General features: G+C 39.3%; 2 protein-coding genes across 5 annotated transcripts; one reads left to right on the forward strand and one right to left on the reverse strand.

The window, feature by feature from the left end:
* The first annotated feature begins 669 nt into the window (after nt 1-669).
* Nucleotides 670-3,850, forward strand: guca1a (guanylate cyclase activator 1A). Its single transcript, XM_039791818.1, has 4 exons — nt 670-1,063; nt 1,843-1,992; nt 2,725-2,818; nt 3,129-3,850. The coding sequence occupies exons 1-4, from the start codon at nt 866-868 to the stop codon at nt 3,254-3,256; spliced, it is 570 nt and encodes a 189-aa protein (XP_039647752.1). The 5' UTR covers nt 670-865; the 3' UTR covers nt 3,257-3,850.
* A 341-nt stretch (nt 3,851-4,191) lies between these two features.
* Nucleotides 4,192-18,280, reverse strand: orc5 (origin recognition complex, subunit 5). Of its 4 annotated transcripts, none has more exons than XM_039791816.1 (15): nt 18,158-18,280; nt 16,116-16,242; nt 14,061-14,153; nt 12,438-12,623; nt 12,030-12,104; nt 9,359-9,470; nt 8,890-9,020; nt 8,650-8,698; nt 7,683-7,773; nt 7,471-7,526; nt 6,801-6,913; nt 6,525-6,572; nt 6,323-6,433; nt 4,622-4,734; nt 4,192-4,501 (listed from the first exon to the last, which is right to left on the reverse strand). In XM_039791816.1, the coding sequence occupies exons 2-15, from the start codon at nt 16,227-16,229 to the stop codon at nt 4,456-4,458; spliced, it is 1,338 nt and encodes a 445-aa protein (XP_039647750.1). In that variant the 5' UTR covers nt 16,230-16,242; nt 18,158-18,280; the 3' UTR covers nt 4,192-4,455. The 4 variants fall into 4 exon arrangements, with proteins under 4 accessions (XP_039647750.1, XP_039647749.1, XP_039647748.1 ...); XM_039791815.1 differs by lacking the exon at nt 18,158-18,280 and adding an exon at nt 16,351-16,573; XM_039791814.1 differs by lacking the exon at nt 18,158-18,280 and adding an exon at nt 16,342-16,573.
* Nucleotides 18,281-18,300: the final 20 nt, after the last annotated feature.

Raw genomic sequence — 18,300 nt, forward strand, 5'->3', positions numbered from 1 at the left:
TACATATATTTTAATTGTAAGCATTTTTAGACTTCAGTTAAAGCACTAACATGTATATTTCCGTTTTTTTGTCCTTTGACGGATAACACAAGTTGCAAGTCGTAAGAACGTACTGTTGAAAACATTAACTACACTGAATACTGCTGCTGAATACCACTAATACTGCTTTGAAATATGATTACATGGTTGTAGTATTATTTTCATTGTTTATGGTAATCACACTGAGATCAAAAAGCTTTCTGCAGTGTTTTTATATTAATTTCACTAACTCAAACTGCATGGCTCATGCCTTTTGGTTTTAAACTGTGGTATCTAAATAAAACTCGCTACCAAGTACTGTTTTGTAATCTTTTTTGTTTTTTACAGGATGAAACACAAGTAGAGCAGCAACTAAATATTATTTTTTATTAATGATTAATCTACTGAGGGTAGTGTGTTTGTAGTGTGCAAAGTCTTTATCAGGAGCATTACAGCTGCACTACTCGTACTTGAGTCATCAATTCGAATGCATGACTGTGATGGATGTCCCGTGTCTCCACGTGAGGGATGAAAGCTGTATTGTGTTTGTCAGCAGTTAACCTGCCCTTTAATGGGGCGATTATGCTGATCATCTGCATGTTTGTCTGGATTATGCCAGAGATTAGATCCAAGGAGGACACAGGGGAGTCCACTGGCTCATCCCCAAACACAGACAGCTACAAAAGGCCCCGACCAGCCGCTACTCTCACCTTAAGACCCACTGTTGTGTGACTGTGAAGAGAGATAACCTCCGCCTCACAGTAGACCAATTGGGCTGAGAGGTTTGTACAGCAGCTGCGAAAAGATCCAGCTATCCTATCTACACACACTCAGGTGTCAGACGGAAATGGGTAACTCAACAGGAAGCACCGTGGACGACCTGCAGTCGGTGGAGATGCACCTCTGGTACAAGAAGTTCATGACTGAGTGCCCCTCAGGTCAGCTCACCCTGCATGAGTTCAAGCAGATCTTCGGGCTGCGAGGGTTGGACCCAGAGGCCAACGCCTACATAGAGCAAATGTTCCGCACGTTTGACATGAACAAGGTAAGATGCTGCATTTTTTGACTACAAAAGTTAAGAGAGAGGAACTTTTTAAAAGTTAAAAACCCTCACATTTGAGGCGCTGGAAGTGGCACATTTGAGGTCTTTTTGCCTAAAAAAACGACTTACTACTTTGATTACTTTAAAATCAAAAGGTGGCAAATTAATCTCAGTTGATCGATGAATAGACTAATTGTTTCAGCACTAAAACAGATACAAACACTCAAATAGGATGGTGCTTGACTTTTGAAGTGTTTGTTTTCGGGCAAGACCTAAAATTGGGTCAAGAGCAGAAACGTTCTTAAAACTACAACATAATGCCCAAATTGAAAATCATCAGTATCAATTATGTTCACTCAACCATACAAGCGATGCAGTGACCTCTCAGCAACCAGCTTGTAACCCTAATTAAGAGTGTCTCAGAGCATGCGACAGGGTCATCGCAAGATGTGTCCGTATGAGAAGCTATATTTAGTCTCCCCTTCAACCCACAAAAGGCTGTGGTAATCTTTCTGCATGATTTAAACTCTGAGATTATCTGTGAGACAAATGCTTTGATGGTAAGATTGTTGCCCCTGTGCAGACAGTTCTGAGATAATCCTCCGTCCTGGCATGCCTTTATTTCACACAGATAGATTATTGAGTTGAGATGAGGTGGGGATCACTTTCAACTGAGGGACTGATTTATCTCTTTGAATGGCTAAAAAAAAAAAAGTTAAATAATAAGCGGACAGGCATGCATAATCATTTATTTATGTTTGAAAAATGTATGTTTTTTGCAGGATGGCTACATTGACTTCATGGAGTATGTAGCTGCTCTCAGTCTGGTGATGCGAGGAAAGATGGAGCACAAGCTACGCTGGTATTTCAAACTTTATGATGTGGATGGCAATGGCTGCATTGACCGACATGAGCTCCTCAACATCATAAAGGTACAGTAGGCCTAGGCCAGGGGCGATTCTAGGATCAGACCTTTAGGGGGGGGCTCAGCCCCCAATGAGAATGTGACACAGTGCCTTGCAAAGTGTTAACCCCCTCCTGCTAAATCAGTAATTTCATTAGCCGATAATCTCTGAGCTAGCTACTGAACAACAACGTCAGCTAACATTTTTTGACACTATTAACACTATGATGGAACTAAACACTTTTCAGCATTCAGCAATTTTAGTTGCTTACGTTTCAATTTGGGTTCTAATATGTGCCATGAAATGACCAACTTCTTCTCTGGGGACTACCAACGTTTAACTCCACAACCACACTCCTGCTCTCCCTCTGACAGATTAGATAGAGACTCAGCCAAAGGCAGGAGTCTGGCACAACCACCTCTGATTGGCCAACACTATGTTTCTGTTAACCCTTTCCTTGACTTGGTTTACAGGTGCATATCATCGGCGACAGACACACAGGGTATTAAACCTGTTTTAAGCCCTTTGAACCTGTAATTGTTTGTCCTCTGTCACTAACAGACAAGTTTGCAACTCTAAGTTGAAGCACCAACATTTTCTTTTAATTATTATTATAACTTTTAGGGGGACTGAAATGAAATTTAGGGGGGCTTGAACCCCCTAAAAAGGGTCTAAAACCACCCATGGCCTAGGCTATATCATGCACCTGCAACAGTCCTGGCCATAACATGGCATAGTGATTTTGTTCTGTTCCCGCAGGCCATCCGTGCAATCAATGGGAATGAAAGTCAGGATGGATCTGCTGAGGATTTCACTAACCGTGTGTTTGACCGGATTGACATAAACGGAGATGGTGAGTGTGTTCTTGCACTGTATAGGAAGACTTTTTGAAGAAATCGATCGAGGGTGGACAGTGGTTAGACATTTATCAGCTCCAGTGCTGTCCTGAGTCAGGGAGCACAACGAGCACAATAGGAAGATATTCTGTAGGTAGCGGTTGAACACAATAACAATCCGTTATAAAGGTTTAAAGTGTCTGTAAGTGCGACAATGCTATACCTAGAAGTGCAATGATAAATCAGTTGAGTACTCTTTTAAACCAATGCATGTATTTAATGTCTTTGCATTTCAAAAATGTAAATATAATCTTTTCCCTCCATCAGGTGAGCTTTCCTTGGAGGAGTTTGTGGCCGGCGCTCGCAGTGACGAAGATTTCATGGAGGTGATGATGAAAAGTCTGGACCTCACACACATCGTGGCCATGATTGACAAGAGGAGGCACAGCATTTAGGATCTGCCCATCCAAACTACCTCATCCTCATTCATGATTTAACCCGAGAGCTTCAAGACAGGGCCTCTAGTAAAAATGTCATTTATAGACTGCGATTTCTTTTAGGATTGAATCCAGTTTAATAATGCAAACTCTGACATGTCTTATTTCAAATCTCGAAAAAGAGTGAAACGTGTGCACTTCAAATGCATTTGGATGACTCAGTCAACCTTTGCAAACTGGTCATTGTCCTTGTTTATCCATGCTGAGCTCTCCCCCAAGGCCACCTTGGCACGAGGGATGATCTCTCAGACGGTCCACTTACCCACAGATACCCCGCAGGATAAAAGAGGAGATAGTGGAGCAAAGTGGCAATTACACGCACTCAATGCTTTTCTGAGTCGGAGTTCTTCTGCCTCAAAATATTAAATCTCTTTTTTTTTTTTACCCATTCTTGCCTGTTGGGTTCACAGGAGGAAGCTATGACTCTGCAGTGTGCTTAACATCCATACTTATTATTTGATTACTTGTTCAGATTCTCAAATGTTTACCTTTTTTAAAGTTAACCTTTTTTTTAACATTTTAAATAAAGTTGAAGCAGAAGGCAAAATACCAGCTTGTTGTTTTGTGGTATTTTTGTGTGTATAAAACTGCATTTTACTATATTGTGCTTTATTATCAGTATCCTATGACTTGAAGAGTAAATTGCCTCATACAACAGGATAAACAAAGGTGACACACCACAGAAACAAAATTGTCCCTTTGAGCAAGGACGATGATTCACCTTCAAGGTGCCAAGGCTAAACCTGCATCGTATTCATCTTTTTCATTATTTTAAGTAGGATGAACTAGATTATATACTGGCTCTATTTGTATTATAAAAGAAGATACCACATCTAAAGTAAAACTCTTTGGATAAATACATAGGAAACTGAACAGAGATTAAAACAAAAATATTGAAAGTGAAAGTATCAATACAGCATTTATTTTATACAAATCAATTATTCAACCTGTCATTTTTTTCCACATTCTGCGACTTTACAAGAAAAACATAAACCCATTAATCCTCCACAAGGGGGCAGCGACATAATTGGATGAATATTTCTCCACACAATTCTCAACAATAGTCTGAGCTCCTCATTTTGCTCGTCTTTAAATATATTCATCCCCCTTTTGTCTTGCTGTCCCTTTGTGTCGCCTCTCTTTTATTCTCAGCAGGCTCACAGGAAGTCATAAAGGTACTTGACAATCTCAAAATTCACCGTCCTAGAAGATAAATCACACAAAGCACATTCTGTGTGAAAAAAAACTTGTAAAAGGTTAATTAACTTGAATAAATCTGCCTTCAGTTTGAGTCATATTGTATTACCAGACATGCACACACACCTGGAGATGGCACAGATGAAGTCCATAGAAACGGCACATTTGTACTTTGGGGCATCGAGCTGGTCGTCATGACTGACCTGAGTCAACAGCTGTAAGGTCACCAGAGAGGAGATCTAAATGGAGAATAGAGGGAAACATGAAATGACTCTCTGTTCCACTTCTTTAAACACAGATTTTCCTCACTTTGATGCAGAGGCAATAAATGATAGACAGAGCCAGCTGCCCAGGCTCGAGCCTAATTTCCCAAAACCATTTCATGCTCAGGGCCATAAATAGATCGGCATTTGGCCACGGATCCAAAACTCGTGACCATATGGGTAGAAAACTCCCATCTGAGACACTGTGATCATTAGGCTTGATTTAACATAAAAAAGTGTGCCATTTGCACTTTAAAAATGGAAAAAACTATCATTTAAAATCCTCTGATTATCATGGTGTATATTCTCTTTCATTTGCTAGTCTGGAAAATGGGGAAAAAGCATGACATTAAATCATTTTCTAAATTCTGTAGGAACCACTTTACAGACCCATGAGACTTCCTACAGCTAACTTTCAAAGTCACAATCATGGAGAAAGATAACAAGCATTGCAGGACTAAATGAAGGGCAACATTAAACCATCTACAGAGCTCAATTTAACAAAAGTGGTTGTGCTGGAAAAGGCAATGGGAAGCATGTGTACAGACAGACAGATATATAATATTAGTGTTCTGCTGATAAACATTTATTTATTTATTTTTATTTTTTAAGATTATTTTTTGGGCATTTTAGGCCTTTATTTATATATGACAGCTGAAGAAATGAAAGGGGAGAGAGGGGGAATGACAGAGCAAAGGGCCGCAGGGCTGAGTTGAACCTGCAGCCGCTGCTCTATATATGGGCGCCTGCTCTACCAGGTGAGCTACCCAGGCGGCCAGTACATCTTTATTTGTCCTTTTTTCACGAGTCCAGTCATCACAAACTATTTTCATCATCAACAGATGAAGGCCTTGTCCAGATGTAAAAATGTTTGCTGCCTTGAATCCAGGCTTTTCCAAGAAGTTGCCAGCTAAAGCTAAATGCTACTAGCTTGACAAGCCAGACCCACATCAAGATGTTGGGCCTGGGAAGTCACCATTGGCAGGGCTCAATCCGAGGGGCGGGATAAACGGTTGTCTTTCAAATTCCCTCTGCACGTAATAGGATAGCGCTACAACCAACCAGATCAACGCTATTTGATAGATTAAACTTTTGCAGTATCTGGTCGGCAAAACTCTGAACACATCTTCCTTTTTTAAGAATGACTTCAGTGCCGTTCTTTGTTCTTTTCTCAAAGAAAAGCTTAACTCCAAGTCTTCCAGAGTCATGGCCATGCCGATTCGAAAGACCGCTGTTTGCAGCAGCAGCCATCTACTTTGTTTTCAAATTAAGCCCGCCCACCGACTCTATACACAATGTGATTGGCCTGACTAGAGTTTGGTTTTTCCAGCTCGCAAGCCAACGGAGAGTTGCTAGACTGACCCTGGCTGCAAATTAAATTTGCTGCCGCTAGGGTGAATTTTGATTTCTAGGCAAAAATGCTACTGAACAAATTGAAATTTTGACCTTGTGGTCCTGAAAAGTCAGAGGATCACTAAGTTATTATAGTTCATCCTGAGAGGAAAATGAATGCCTGTACCAAATTTAATGGCAATAGTTTGCAGCAGTCACTTCGCCAACTGACCTGAGAGAAGATGCTGGCAGTGGGGGCAACTCTACTGTCCACCACACTGTAGAAAATGGCGAGCAGGCGGTCGAGAGGGAACGGCTTTGGCCCCAGCAGATGGTTACTTGTCTAGAAAATATGGACAGAATTGATATTATATTAACAGGATATATCTGAAACTTGTCATTAAACCTAACTAGTGTAATGTTAAGACAATCACCTTTTCATTTTTCTTCAAGAAGTTTGTTTTCTTTATTTTACCGTGGTGCTGTTGGGAGGAAACAGAGGGACATCAAACTCAAGAATTCAAGTCAAGACAATTTAATTTGGATGAATCATAAATTACCAATTTGTCTCAAAGGGCTTTACAATCTGTACAACATACAACTCTCTCTCTATCCTCAAACCCCTGATCTGGATAAGAAAAAACTACAGAGGCCTACTTTCAACAAGAGATTCCCTGGTGTAAAAACCTTTTAAGATAAAATTCCTCTACCTTGAGAAAGAAGCGTTTATCTGTGCGGGCAGGGTTGTAGGATGCCAGGTAGGCAGCAATCAACAGGAACTTGGAGTAATAAGGCAGTTCAACATGAGTGTGAGCAGATAAACCTTAGGGGAAATAAATGCATTGAGTCAGACTATATAGCTGGAAAATTAAATATACCAGCCCACCATGACATTCAGCGCAACACAAGATTTGGTGACAATGTATTGTGATTTATTTTTGGTGTGATGCACTGATATGCTGTTAAAGGGATACGCCACCGTTTGTTGAAATAGGGCTTATCACGGTCTCCCCTAGCTGTAGATAGGTGGGCCAACGCATTTTTTGTGCATGCATTGTTTTAGTCCGGTGCAACATCGGCAGCGCCGCCGCTAGTTAGCTTAGCGTAGTGAATGGAATCCTATGTTGCCAGTTACCATGTTGTGAGTAAAAGTGAGCCAACAAAAGACAAAAAAAATAAACCTAATTACTTGCACTGAGACAAAAAATGTGTTGGCCCACCTATCTGCAGCCAGGATAGACCATGATAAACCCTAATAAACCCTATTTCAACAAACAATCCAGGGTGTCACTGCACCCTAACGGCGGTTTTACAGTTTAACATCTGCTCTGCAATGGTTTTGCGTCATTGAGAGCAACCGCGCTCAGCGTGTGGTGGTACCTCTTAAGGCTCCATTCTCCTTCTCCTCCATTTGCTGCATCTGCTCCCACTGAACACTGAACAGAGAAAAGAGAAGACATAAGGATGAAACGAAACCGAGGCATCAGTCATCACGCTTAATCAGGTTGTTCGCCAGAAGGCAGCAAACAAGCACAATGAGTCGTTAAATCAACAGTGACAAGGTTCAGAAAATTTATGCAAAGGACACAAACCTGGAGACTTCTCGCAGGTAAACAGTCTGCATGGCTTTTTTCAAATGAGGCTCAATGTTTCTCCACAGCTTGTGTGTGTCAGTCTCTTTCACTGAAGACATAAACAGTTGAAACAGAATTGTTGAAAAAGCCACAGTGACAGTCAAGTTTGCTTCTAAAGTGGAGGAGTGTAATTTGAAAGGCAAATAAAAACGATGGATCAAATGACTTTGTGTAATGTGAAAGGTGTAGTCAAAGGTTTTGTGATAAACCCATAGAGAATAATCTTTAGTGTGGAGCTTTTTAGCCACTTTAACTCATGGTTTTGGTTTTACAGCCCATAAAACGCGAGGAAAAGCAAAAGCAAAAAAAAGCTCTGATAAATCGACGACGCCTACCAGTACGCTACCTGTTCAGCACCAAATGGCACACAGACAAAGTCAGCGCCTAGCCGAGGAAAGTCAAACAAATAGAAGCTAAAGATCCATATAATTTTGTCACACTACACCAAGAGGAGACCAAATCAGAGCTACAAGAATAGCGAGGTTTCTTTCTTGTCTTGAGCTTCATTTATACTTCGGCATTTAAGGGTTATGCTGTACCTACACTGTATACTAGTGTGCTCCTTCTAAAACGTATAACTACAGCAGCTACTGAGATACCACGTGGGGAACGCAAGAACTGTGATTGGTTAGATGATTTTGCTTTGTGTAGGGTCGATGTGTAAATAGGCAGCAAATGTTTATGTTATATGGTGATAATATGTTAATGTTGTGTTTACAGCTAGTTCCGATTCCCCCAATTTGCAAAAAAAAAAAAATCAATGAATGCAGCTTTAAAGAAATAAATATTAAAAAGTTCAAATAAATTAAGGGCATTTCAACTAGATAGAAAGATCCCTCTTCAAATGAACACAAAGAAAAGGGTCAAATAAGGCATCTTTAAATATCAGCTGTCCGATGAATGAATACACCTTTTTATGCTTTACCTTTCCCTTCTTCTAACGGCTCACAGAACTTTGAAAAGTTGAGGGCAGCCTAGTTGAAAAGAGGAAAAAACAGAAATCAGTGAAACAAGACTGAAAGACAATCCAAACTGTGTGTGTGTGTATGTGTGCGTGTGTGTGTGTGTGTGTGTGTGTGTGTGTGTGTGTGTGTGTGTGTGTGTGTGTGTGTGTGTGTGTGTGTGTGTGTGTGTGTGTGTGTGTATGTTTATTTGTTTGTCTGACCAGGTGGCGCAGCTCTCTGAGGTCCCGGCAGACCGAGTAAAAGACTCCCAGCAGGATGTTGATGTAGGACGAGTAAAACTCATCCGAATATGAAGGAGGTCTGTCCTGGGACAAAATCTTTTGAAGCTCACCTTTAAAAACATGAACGGACACACACACACACAGAAAAACACTTAGAAGTCACTTATACTCACACAAAAAAAACATTGATACCATAAAAAGAAATCTCTCTCCAAATGTCTCTTCTCACATATCAACTACAATGATTCACTCCCTCTTAAGTGCTGAATTTATACAGTGGTGTTTTCTCGCTGCCTCAAGTGTGAACAAAATCACAGGTACAAATCTAACATCTCACACCGCATCCGCCAAGTGTATGCAGTGTGGTGGGAGTTTATTCATGACACTGGCGTGTGTGTGTGTGTGTGTGTGTGTGTGTGTGTGTGTGTGTGTGTGTGTGTGTGTGTACCTTTACTGTAGTCGGGGAAATGGAGCAGAAGGGGCTCGAAACAGCCTGTGTTTGGTCTGAACTTGTCCCAGACGATTTCACTGAGCAGGATGATGGTAACGTTGTCCTCAACCTGAAAAGGACACATAAGTACAAATATGTCATATAATAGTGGTTTTGTACAAGTGGACTGATTGAGTGAACGTACGCCTCCATGGCTACAGACTTTGCTATTTTTTTTCAATCTGTTTTATATATTTACATTTAACGTTCTGTGTATTTGACACAGAAAATTTATTTGCAACATATTTGATAGTCAACTAATCATATACTGTAAGTAATTTATTAAGCAAAAGCGGCAAACGTTCCCTCGTTCCAGTTGTTCAAAGGTAAGGATTTTGTGCTTTTCTCTACATTTACATATATGACAATTGGAGAAATTAAACAATAATAAACAGATTGAAAATCTGTGTTGCCCGTTGTTAGAAAAATTATGATTTGCATTCTACGGTCTTCATTAATATTAAAACTGTTCGGAGCGCCTTTCCATGGGCCGCTCCCTCACTCTGACATCTCTCCATTAGTGCATGCATAGGTTCTGAGCATGTGTGTGTAATTCAGACATGTGTATAATAACAACAGAGTGAAAACATTGGAATTTCCCCTTGTGGGATTAATAAAGTATAAATTATAATTATAATTATTATTATAAGAATATCATATTATACTGGTTGCTCAAAACAAGATAGCATGGAGTCACTGGCTATCTTGTCTGGGGCCCGAGGACAGAACATGCGTCTCTCTGACCAGATAAAGGGGACGCCATCGAGTCTTACCAGAGAGAGGAGACGACATCTAAACTGACAAGATAGACAATTGACGACATCAAACTCTGTATTATGATTGTATTTCACACATAAATAAGCTACTGTTTGAGGCTTACATTAGTCATTTCTGTACTCATGCTGTGAGTGCTGTAAACTGACTCTACTTGCAAGTAAACAAACTTTATTATAACTTCAGTGGTTCCGTCTATCCTTTGTTAATGTAAATTATTCTAACACCCGTTCACAAACTTGTCCTTTTTCATGAATATTTATCACCAACATCAATTCCAAGTATTCCTTTTGGCTTGGTTGCATTTGCATGAACTGGGGTACACGCTCCATATTCATGCGGCATCTTGAAATACGTTAGCCGGTAAGGGACATACAGGACATACTGCTCCGCCTTTCGCGTTTTTCGCTGTCACGTGATAAACTCACAGGCGCTGCTAATGCTGCTAATGGGTATCGTAGCTTCCCGGCCCCGGCAAGTTTGAAGAAGGAAACATGGAGGACCACACGTATTCAAAATCCAAATTTCAGGAACAGGAGTCTAGTTCTTCGCCCAGAAAAAGAAAAATGATATTGAAAACAGCAAGAGACCGGCTTTTTGAAGCGTGAAGGCTACCGTAGCTGTAATACGTACTTTGAACTGCGTGGTGCGAGAGAGTTGATTGCGTTATATGATCTCAACACTGCATGCGAGAAATTACTACACATTGGACCTTTAATGTCCTTTGAGTTAAGAAATGTAGTGATCATTTCAAAGTAAAATGATTTGAATAAGTATACACAGAATAAAAATTAAAATAGAGAAAAGCATAAAATCTCTTTACACCGGAAAAGCTGGAACCAGGCATTTTTGCTTAAACGATTAATTGGCAATCAACATACTGATAAACTTTCTGTGGATCGACTTACCAAATATTTGTTTCACATTGTGACGATCCACATTAAATACAATTCCTTTACAAAGTCATACAATTCAGCATTTCTGCCATCAGTTACATTCAGTTGACAGTTTTTAGTCTTAAATAAAAACGATCCCAATGAATTCAGCTCAGTGAGGTAACAGATCTTAAACTTAGGAAAAAGAGAGCATTAGTGTCAGATTGATACTAGATATTGGCAAAAATTGAGGTACCCTGAAAAATTATTATCAAGAGACACACAACAACACATCCTGCTCCAAAAGATCTGAAGTTTGGCAGGCTACACCAATTCGGAAAAAGATAACTGTGCAGCTCTTTTCCTAATACATATTACATAATATGTAGCATGTAACATATACATAATATGTACATATACATATTACATATTAATAACATATGTTAATATGTGCATCAGCATGATTTGTGCAGACAGAGAGAGATCACACTCTAACCTCTACGTGTGCCTTTCTGCCACTATAATAAATAAAACACCCTCTCTAACCAAGGCAGTAAATCTGTCATGTTAACCTTTTTTTTACAGAGGTCATCATAATAATACACATTAGACACACAACAACTCTTCATCATCCTGTCATCTTTCACATACATGTACAGATTCCTGCGTGCACTGAAGCGACACTACATTGACAAGACAAAATTCCTCTATACACTCACAATCCACCAGAAAACTATTTGCTTAAACAGGAATAAAACACAAATAATCACATAAGTCTTTGTCCTCTTGATGTCTTTAATTAAAATGCTGGTTGCCATCCTTCCTTCCTAACAGCATTATCAAAGAGCTCCACACACTCAGCTCAAGGTCATTCATTACAAAAGAAGCTCTTCCAGTCCCTCTTCATCATCCACACACTGCAACAACAATAAAATGGCTCACTTAATAAATAACACAAAGAGCTTGCTGCACTTTCTCACCAATTCCTGAAGGCGCAGTAGAGCAGGGAGGAGATTGGCATCGGTGTCTCTCAGAAGCTCGGCTTTTTCCATTACCTGAAAAATATAAGTGCACATCTGAGCTTATTAGCATCTATATTTATTAAACTAAAGGTAGCGAATGGCTGTTCTATCACAGCACATTGCTGTTTTATATGCTTGGAGTTCACTTTCAAATATTATCTAATGATGAAGCCAAAATACTAGATTAAACCTCCTGTGCTGGCTGGAAATCACTATTATTCTCTCCAGGCTAATGCATCTATTTGCATATGTTTTCACTGCAAATCATATTATCATACAAACATTTAAGTGATCCATCCAAATAATAAATAATGCGCCTTGGGGGAGTGATTTTGTGATTTGGGGCGTAAAGTGCACGGTACTCACAATGTATCGCGTCTGCTTGGCAGGAGACTGGGAGCACTGCTGTCTGTAGATGCGTACAAAGTCAGACAGGGAGGCACTGCGGGGGAGCAGCGAGGCAGCGTCGCAGCCAAAGAAGGACAGCAGAACTTGTTCAAACAGCAACGCAACAGAAACACATTCGACACAGCTGACTGTGGCGTGAGGCAGCTGCAAAGAGGAGGAATGATAAAAGACAATCAGTTTGGTAATTGGGTTAAATAAACATTGTCACATTGTATTGATTCTCTCCTTCAATCTGTGACAATGACAATAAAGTATTCGAATTGTCGCAGCTCTCCTCTGCTTTAACTTGGTGTAACTGATTAGTCACTTAATCGATCCTTTGATTGAAAAACAAATTAATTGGCAACTATTTTGTATAATTAATCAATCATTTCAGCCATTTTTCAAACAGAAAACACCAAGCAAGCAGTTTGAAGCCGTTACTCTGGGGTCTGGGAAATTGCTAGGAGCTTCTTTTACTATTTTTTGACATTTTATCCATATTCTGTCCATAAATTTTGAATCAAAAAGGGAAATATAAGCCGTACGCACACATTTAAAGAACGCACACAAAGCTTTGTGTGCACTGAGAAGGAGATTTTTCCGAAATGAAATAGAATTTATTAAAAGGAACTGAAATTGTTGGTACTTTAAATAAAATGTTATATTTCCAAAGACTAAGCACTCCTTCAGCAGTCTGAAGGAGGCTTTGCATGATTTAAGTTCCAGTATCTGTTTAAGGTTTATATGAGCTTAAAGTAGTCAGTGAGTCAAACTCTTTCATGTTAAGCAGACAGTGAAACAAACCTGATTAAAGGTTTGTCCTGTAACAAACCTGTGCTGTCTGTCTGCAGTGAAGAGAGGGGAGACAAGAAATTATTTCTCATTTTTATAACAAATTTGGACCCGCACAAACATCATTCAGCCCCGGATGTTCTTGAATTGATAGTCTTGCATAGTCTCCACAGTTCTGTGGAGTTAAGGTCTGGCTACACCACAGATACATTCTGGGATAGGAGAAAAATAAAATGCTCTGGGTTGTTCCAATCCCAATTGTCTTGGGCGGCGGCAAGTTTCGGATGCAGCAACGGTGTCTCTGCAAAATAGACTCCGGAAATGGAACTTGTTTTGGTGGAACATTTGCACCCCTCAAAACAAAACGCCACATACAAAATTAAATGAAGGTAACTGTTCACATAATACAGTTATGTGAGCCATTTATATTAGCTGGATACTTGGTTAAATGTAATTTGCTCTTACCAGTGTATCGCAGCGTGTACTTCGTCCATAGCAATCTCGCCAATTGGTCCCTAAACACCCAATTTAGATAGTAAATGCCGTAAACACATCCCTTGTAAATCTTACAAACAATCTTACAAACTAAGCAGGCCTGCCTTATTGCACAATCCAAATTTTCTTCAAAACTATCCATTTTCAGCATGTGGCTTGCTAGCTCGAAGTTTGTTGTCGTTTGCCATAGTGAAGGGTTTTTTGAGAACGGCGCACACACAGAGAGCGGACATCCGGCAAGTGGCTTAGCTGTATCCTTAAAATGTACCTCTGTTGATCCAAACTAGTGAACGGACAACAAATGTCTCTCACCTCAAGTTCCTTCAGTAAAACATGCATGACATGACTCTTCCCTGAAGCCCGATGACCATAGATGAAGATTGAGGGGTAGCTGTAATGGTGTGGCTGTAAGAACAAAATTCAGTACATTTTCACTCAATACAGGTGACACTACATTACGATCACTAATAATAATAGCATGTTTGATGATAATAAACAAACACACACACCCAGTTCATTCTCATACAAAGAACATTAAAAATGAATCAAAATAGTTCTTTGTCCACCAAGACCCTAATCCAAAATGGACAGACATTACTGATTGAAAGTTTGTTGCAACAGGATTTACTGTGTATCTGTTGATTTACAATCCTAATCACTTTGTTTAATGTGTGTTTTTCATCTTTTGTTAATATGCTTGAGTACAATTAAAAGAGAGAAAAATTGATATAATCATGATAAATATGCATAATATGATATGCAACTGCTCTAAATTCCTTTAACATCTTACAACTCACATTTTTAGACGGAATCCTTGCTTTTATTTCCACTTCAGTGGTTTAGCTCCTATTTGGCGAATAGGAGCTTTTCTGTTATGATTGGTGACTGTTCCTCGTAAACCACTCCTCTCTCTTGTGGGGTACCCCAGGGTTCAATTCTTGGCCCAATCCTGTTTTCTTTATATATATTGCCGTTAGGGGCTATAATAGGAAAGCACAACTTATCTTTTCACTGTTATGCAGATGATTTGCAAATTTATTTGCCTATCAAACTAAATGACCGTGTCGCATTAGACTCCCTGCTTAGTTGTATCAATGACATTAAGTTGTGGCTGTCACAAAACTTTCTAAACTTGAACGAAGATAAAACGGAGTGTATCATCTTCAGTACTTCAGGCACGACAAACGGTCCATCCTTGAGTTTTGGAGCACTGGCTTCATATTTTAAGCCAGCTGTCAGAAATTTGGGGGTTACTTTTGAATGCAACATGAAGTTTGACAAACAAATCAGCAATGTTGTTAGAATGAGCTTTTTCCAGCTCCGTCTCCTGGCTAAAGTTAAGCCATTCCTTAACAGGCATGATCTAGAAAAAGCCATCCATGCTTTTATTAGTTCAAGGTTGGATTACTGTAATGCTCTCTATGTTGGTTTGAATCAGACCTCCATCTCACGTCTTCAACTTGTGCAAAATGCTGCTGCTCGCTTTTTAACAAATACATCTAGACGTGCACACATCACTCCCGGTTCTTTTCACCCTACATTGGCTCCCGTGCGTTTTAGAATAGATTTTAAGATTTTATTTTTTGTTTTAAGGCCCTTAATGGCCTAGCCCCGAGTACCTATCTGAGATTTTAACCCCTGCGGAGCACAGCCGGTCTTTGCTGTCTTCTAACCAACTGGTTTTAGAAGTCCCAAGGTCAAGGTACAAACAATGGGGTGATCAGGCTTTTGCGCGGTTGCTGCCCCGAGACTCTGGAACAAGTTACCCCCTGATATTCGCACAATTACAGATGTTGCTCTTTTTAGGTCTAAACTCAAAACCTACCTGTTTAGAATGGCTTTATAATGCAGGTAATGGGGTGACAATTTCCTCTTTCTGTTTCTATGTAACCTTTTTATGATTTTACTGTTTTCTACATTTCATTCTTCTTATTGCAAGATATGTTGTCTATTCTTAGCTCCAGATGTGAAGCACTTTGGATACCTGCTGGTTGTTTTAAAGCGCTATACAAATAAATTTTGATTGATTGATTGATTGATTTTATTTAATATGTTTATGCTTTAAATTTTATTTATTTATTCTACCCTGTTTTATTGTACTTACATGTTTGTTATTGTTGTTTGGAAATGTTTTATACAATATGATAAATAGCACTTTGAGCATGAGTATGAAAGGCGCTATACAAAAAATGTTTATTTATTATTATTATTATTTTAACACCATTATTAAAACGAGAATTGCTGTCCTCCAAATGTAGTAAACAAAACGTTTTCAGAATATTGGTTTTTGTTAAGTTGACTAAGTATGTTGTACTTGAACACTTGGGAATCCTAGGCGGTCCCTGATAACAGCCTACATGCACATACCTGCCCCATGAGCGACAGCAGCATCCCCGTCTGGACCTCTCTGCAGGGCAGCTGCTCTGCGACCCTCTGCAGCCTCTCCTCCTCATAACCTGGGTGCTGTAACAGCGCTGCCATCCTGATTTCCGTACTGCCAACCACAACAACGTGTATATTAGCTACACCGTGAGGGATCAAGCGGCTACAAACAACCAGGTTAGCTTGACGTTCAGTAAGAACGTACACTCACGAGACTCACTCCGGTATTCAGTCAAAAAGCGAACACATCGAGGACTATTGTAGGTAATTGTTTACTGTGAACATGACACGGTACTGTGGAAAACACCTACGCCTGAAAATAAAATGTGTAACCAACTCAAATACGGTGAAAAGCTAAGTTAAAAGTTGAAAACACACACAAACAGTCGAGGACACTCAGTTTCGCGCGCGCCCTCAGATTACGTCAAATTACGGACTTCGGTTACCAGCCAATCACAAATTACACATAGAATCATGGGTAATGTAGTTTTGGCGCTAAAACTCTTATTTGTTAAAATCAGAATCTGCTTTAATTAATGCTTAATGGCTTAAAGGAATTTGACTCCGGATTTTTGTTGCTCTCAAAGAACATACACAGAATTAGGCATAGACACGGCTAAAAACAAGGACAACAAAACATATACATAAACATAAACTTACAGTTATAAGTATGTAGGTCTATATAAAAAGTGTATATAGCCTACATATTAGGCTACATGTACATGAATATACACATACGTACATGCATACACACATGTAGACTAACATCTGAGGATTGTAAACAGTAATAGTGCAATGCAAAAGTGCAAATGTGCTGGCATAAATAAAGAATTAAATAACAGTTAAAGGCTATATATGTGAGGTAGATGGATATGACATATACAGTTTATGTTTGACAGATATTTATGTGTTTAAATGTCGTGTTTAACACTATAAAATAGCCTTAGCCTACTTGAAAGGTAGATGCTTGATGTTTCGGGGTGATTGCACAGTGATTGATCCTGACACTGGTTCATAATAGTGACAACCTGTGGATTGATATATGAATAGAATATCAGATGCTTTAATATGCTTTTTATATATATTCATGTAAGCTATATTAAGATATCTTATAATTCCATCACAACTCGGCAGCTATCTGCTGAGGTGATGTGACGCGATCCAAAGCTCCAGAACAGCCCAAAAGAGATGCTGAATTGACCCTGTTGTGAGATAATTCTTATTTGTTAAATTAAGTTCGTTTGACAATGCAACTAACCATTATTACTACATAAAAGGAAAACTGGAAAATATATTATTGAATACAGGTCTCACATGAAAAAATATATTACATTTTTGCAGTGTAGCCTAAAACAGCAAAAATGTAGTAAAAATCTGGAAAAATTATTATAGTTTCACCAATAATGATCTTATTGGAAGCAAACACCTTAAGGTCAATTTATATAGCACTACATACATTGTTAGTGTAGGTTTTTATTATTATTATTATTATTATTATTATTATTATCATCATCATCATCATCATCATCATCATCATCATCATCATTATTATTATTATTATTATTATTATTATTATTATTAGGCTATTGTTAATAGTGTGGTTGAATAGGTGCATTTGTGTGCCTTAATTCTTGTTGCATTTGTCCTACCGCGCTCATATAATTAGGGTGCTGTGATGCAGCTGTTTGAGTGGGATTGTGTGAGAATTACATTAAGGACTATTTGTTGTTTTTTATTATGCCATTGTGTCTGTTTAAGATTTCGCGCGTGCTACTGGGATAATACGTCAGACTGGGATTAAGGGATGTGGGTTGGCCCTATGATGTCGAAGGCTATCCTCCTACTCTAATTCAATAGGATCTCAGCTGCGGTTGTTGGTTCGTCTGCGTCGAGCACGGACGGACCATTTCAGCGAGCTCTCACACACAGAATCACAGAGCTGAACCTGTTTTGTCGGAATAGCAGCTCTCTGACTGTGGACACAACTCAGGTAGCGACATTTTTAAATAAACATGAGGATAAATCACCGGGCTTCTGAATGGAGGATTGATTCCTGAAGCTTGTTTTTCCGGAGCGCACGTTTCGTTGTTGCGAGAGTGATGAATGACAATCAGAGGAAAACACCAGAAGATAACCAAAGCCGACCTCGCCATGGATACGAGATTGCAGT

Source organism: Perca fluviatilis, chromosome 23, assembly GCF_010015445.1.
Source record: "Perca fluviatilis chromosome 23, GENO_Pfluv_1.0, whole genome shotgun sequence".
Lineage (NCBI taxonomy): Eukaryota > Metazoa > Chordata > Actinopteri > Perciformes > Percidae > Perca > Perca fluviatilis.

Coding starts and splice junctions, on each gene's coding strand:
- guca1a (XM_039791818.1), top strand. CDS start 866: ATGGGTAACTCAACAGGAAGCACCGTGGACGACCTGCAGTCGGTGGAG. Junction 1,064..1,842: donor GCACGTTTGACATGAACAAG/GTAAGATGCTGC, acceptor TGTTTTTTGCAG/GATGGCTACATTGACTTCAT. Junction 2,819..3,128: donor GATTGACATAAACGGAGATG/GTGAGTGTGTTC, acceptor TCCCTCCATCAG/GTGAGCTTTCCTTGGAGGAG.
- orc5 (XM_039791816.1), bottom strand. CDS start 16,229: ATGGCAGCGCTGTTACAGCACCCAGGTTATGAGGAGGAGAGGCTGCAG. Junction 14,154..16,115: donor TGCTGTCGCTCATGGGGCAG/GTATGTGCATGT, acceptor TTGTTCTTACAG/CCACACCATTACAGCTACCC. Junction 12,624..14,060: donor TTTTACTGAAGGAACTTGAG/GTGAGAGACATT, acceptor TCCTCTTTGCAG/CTGCCTCACGCCACAGTCAG.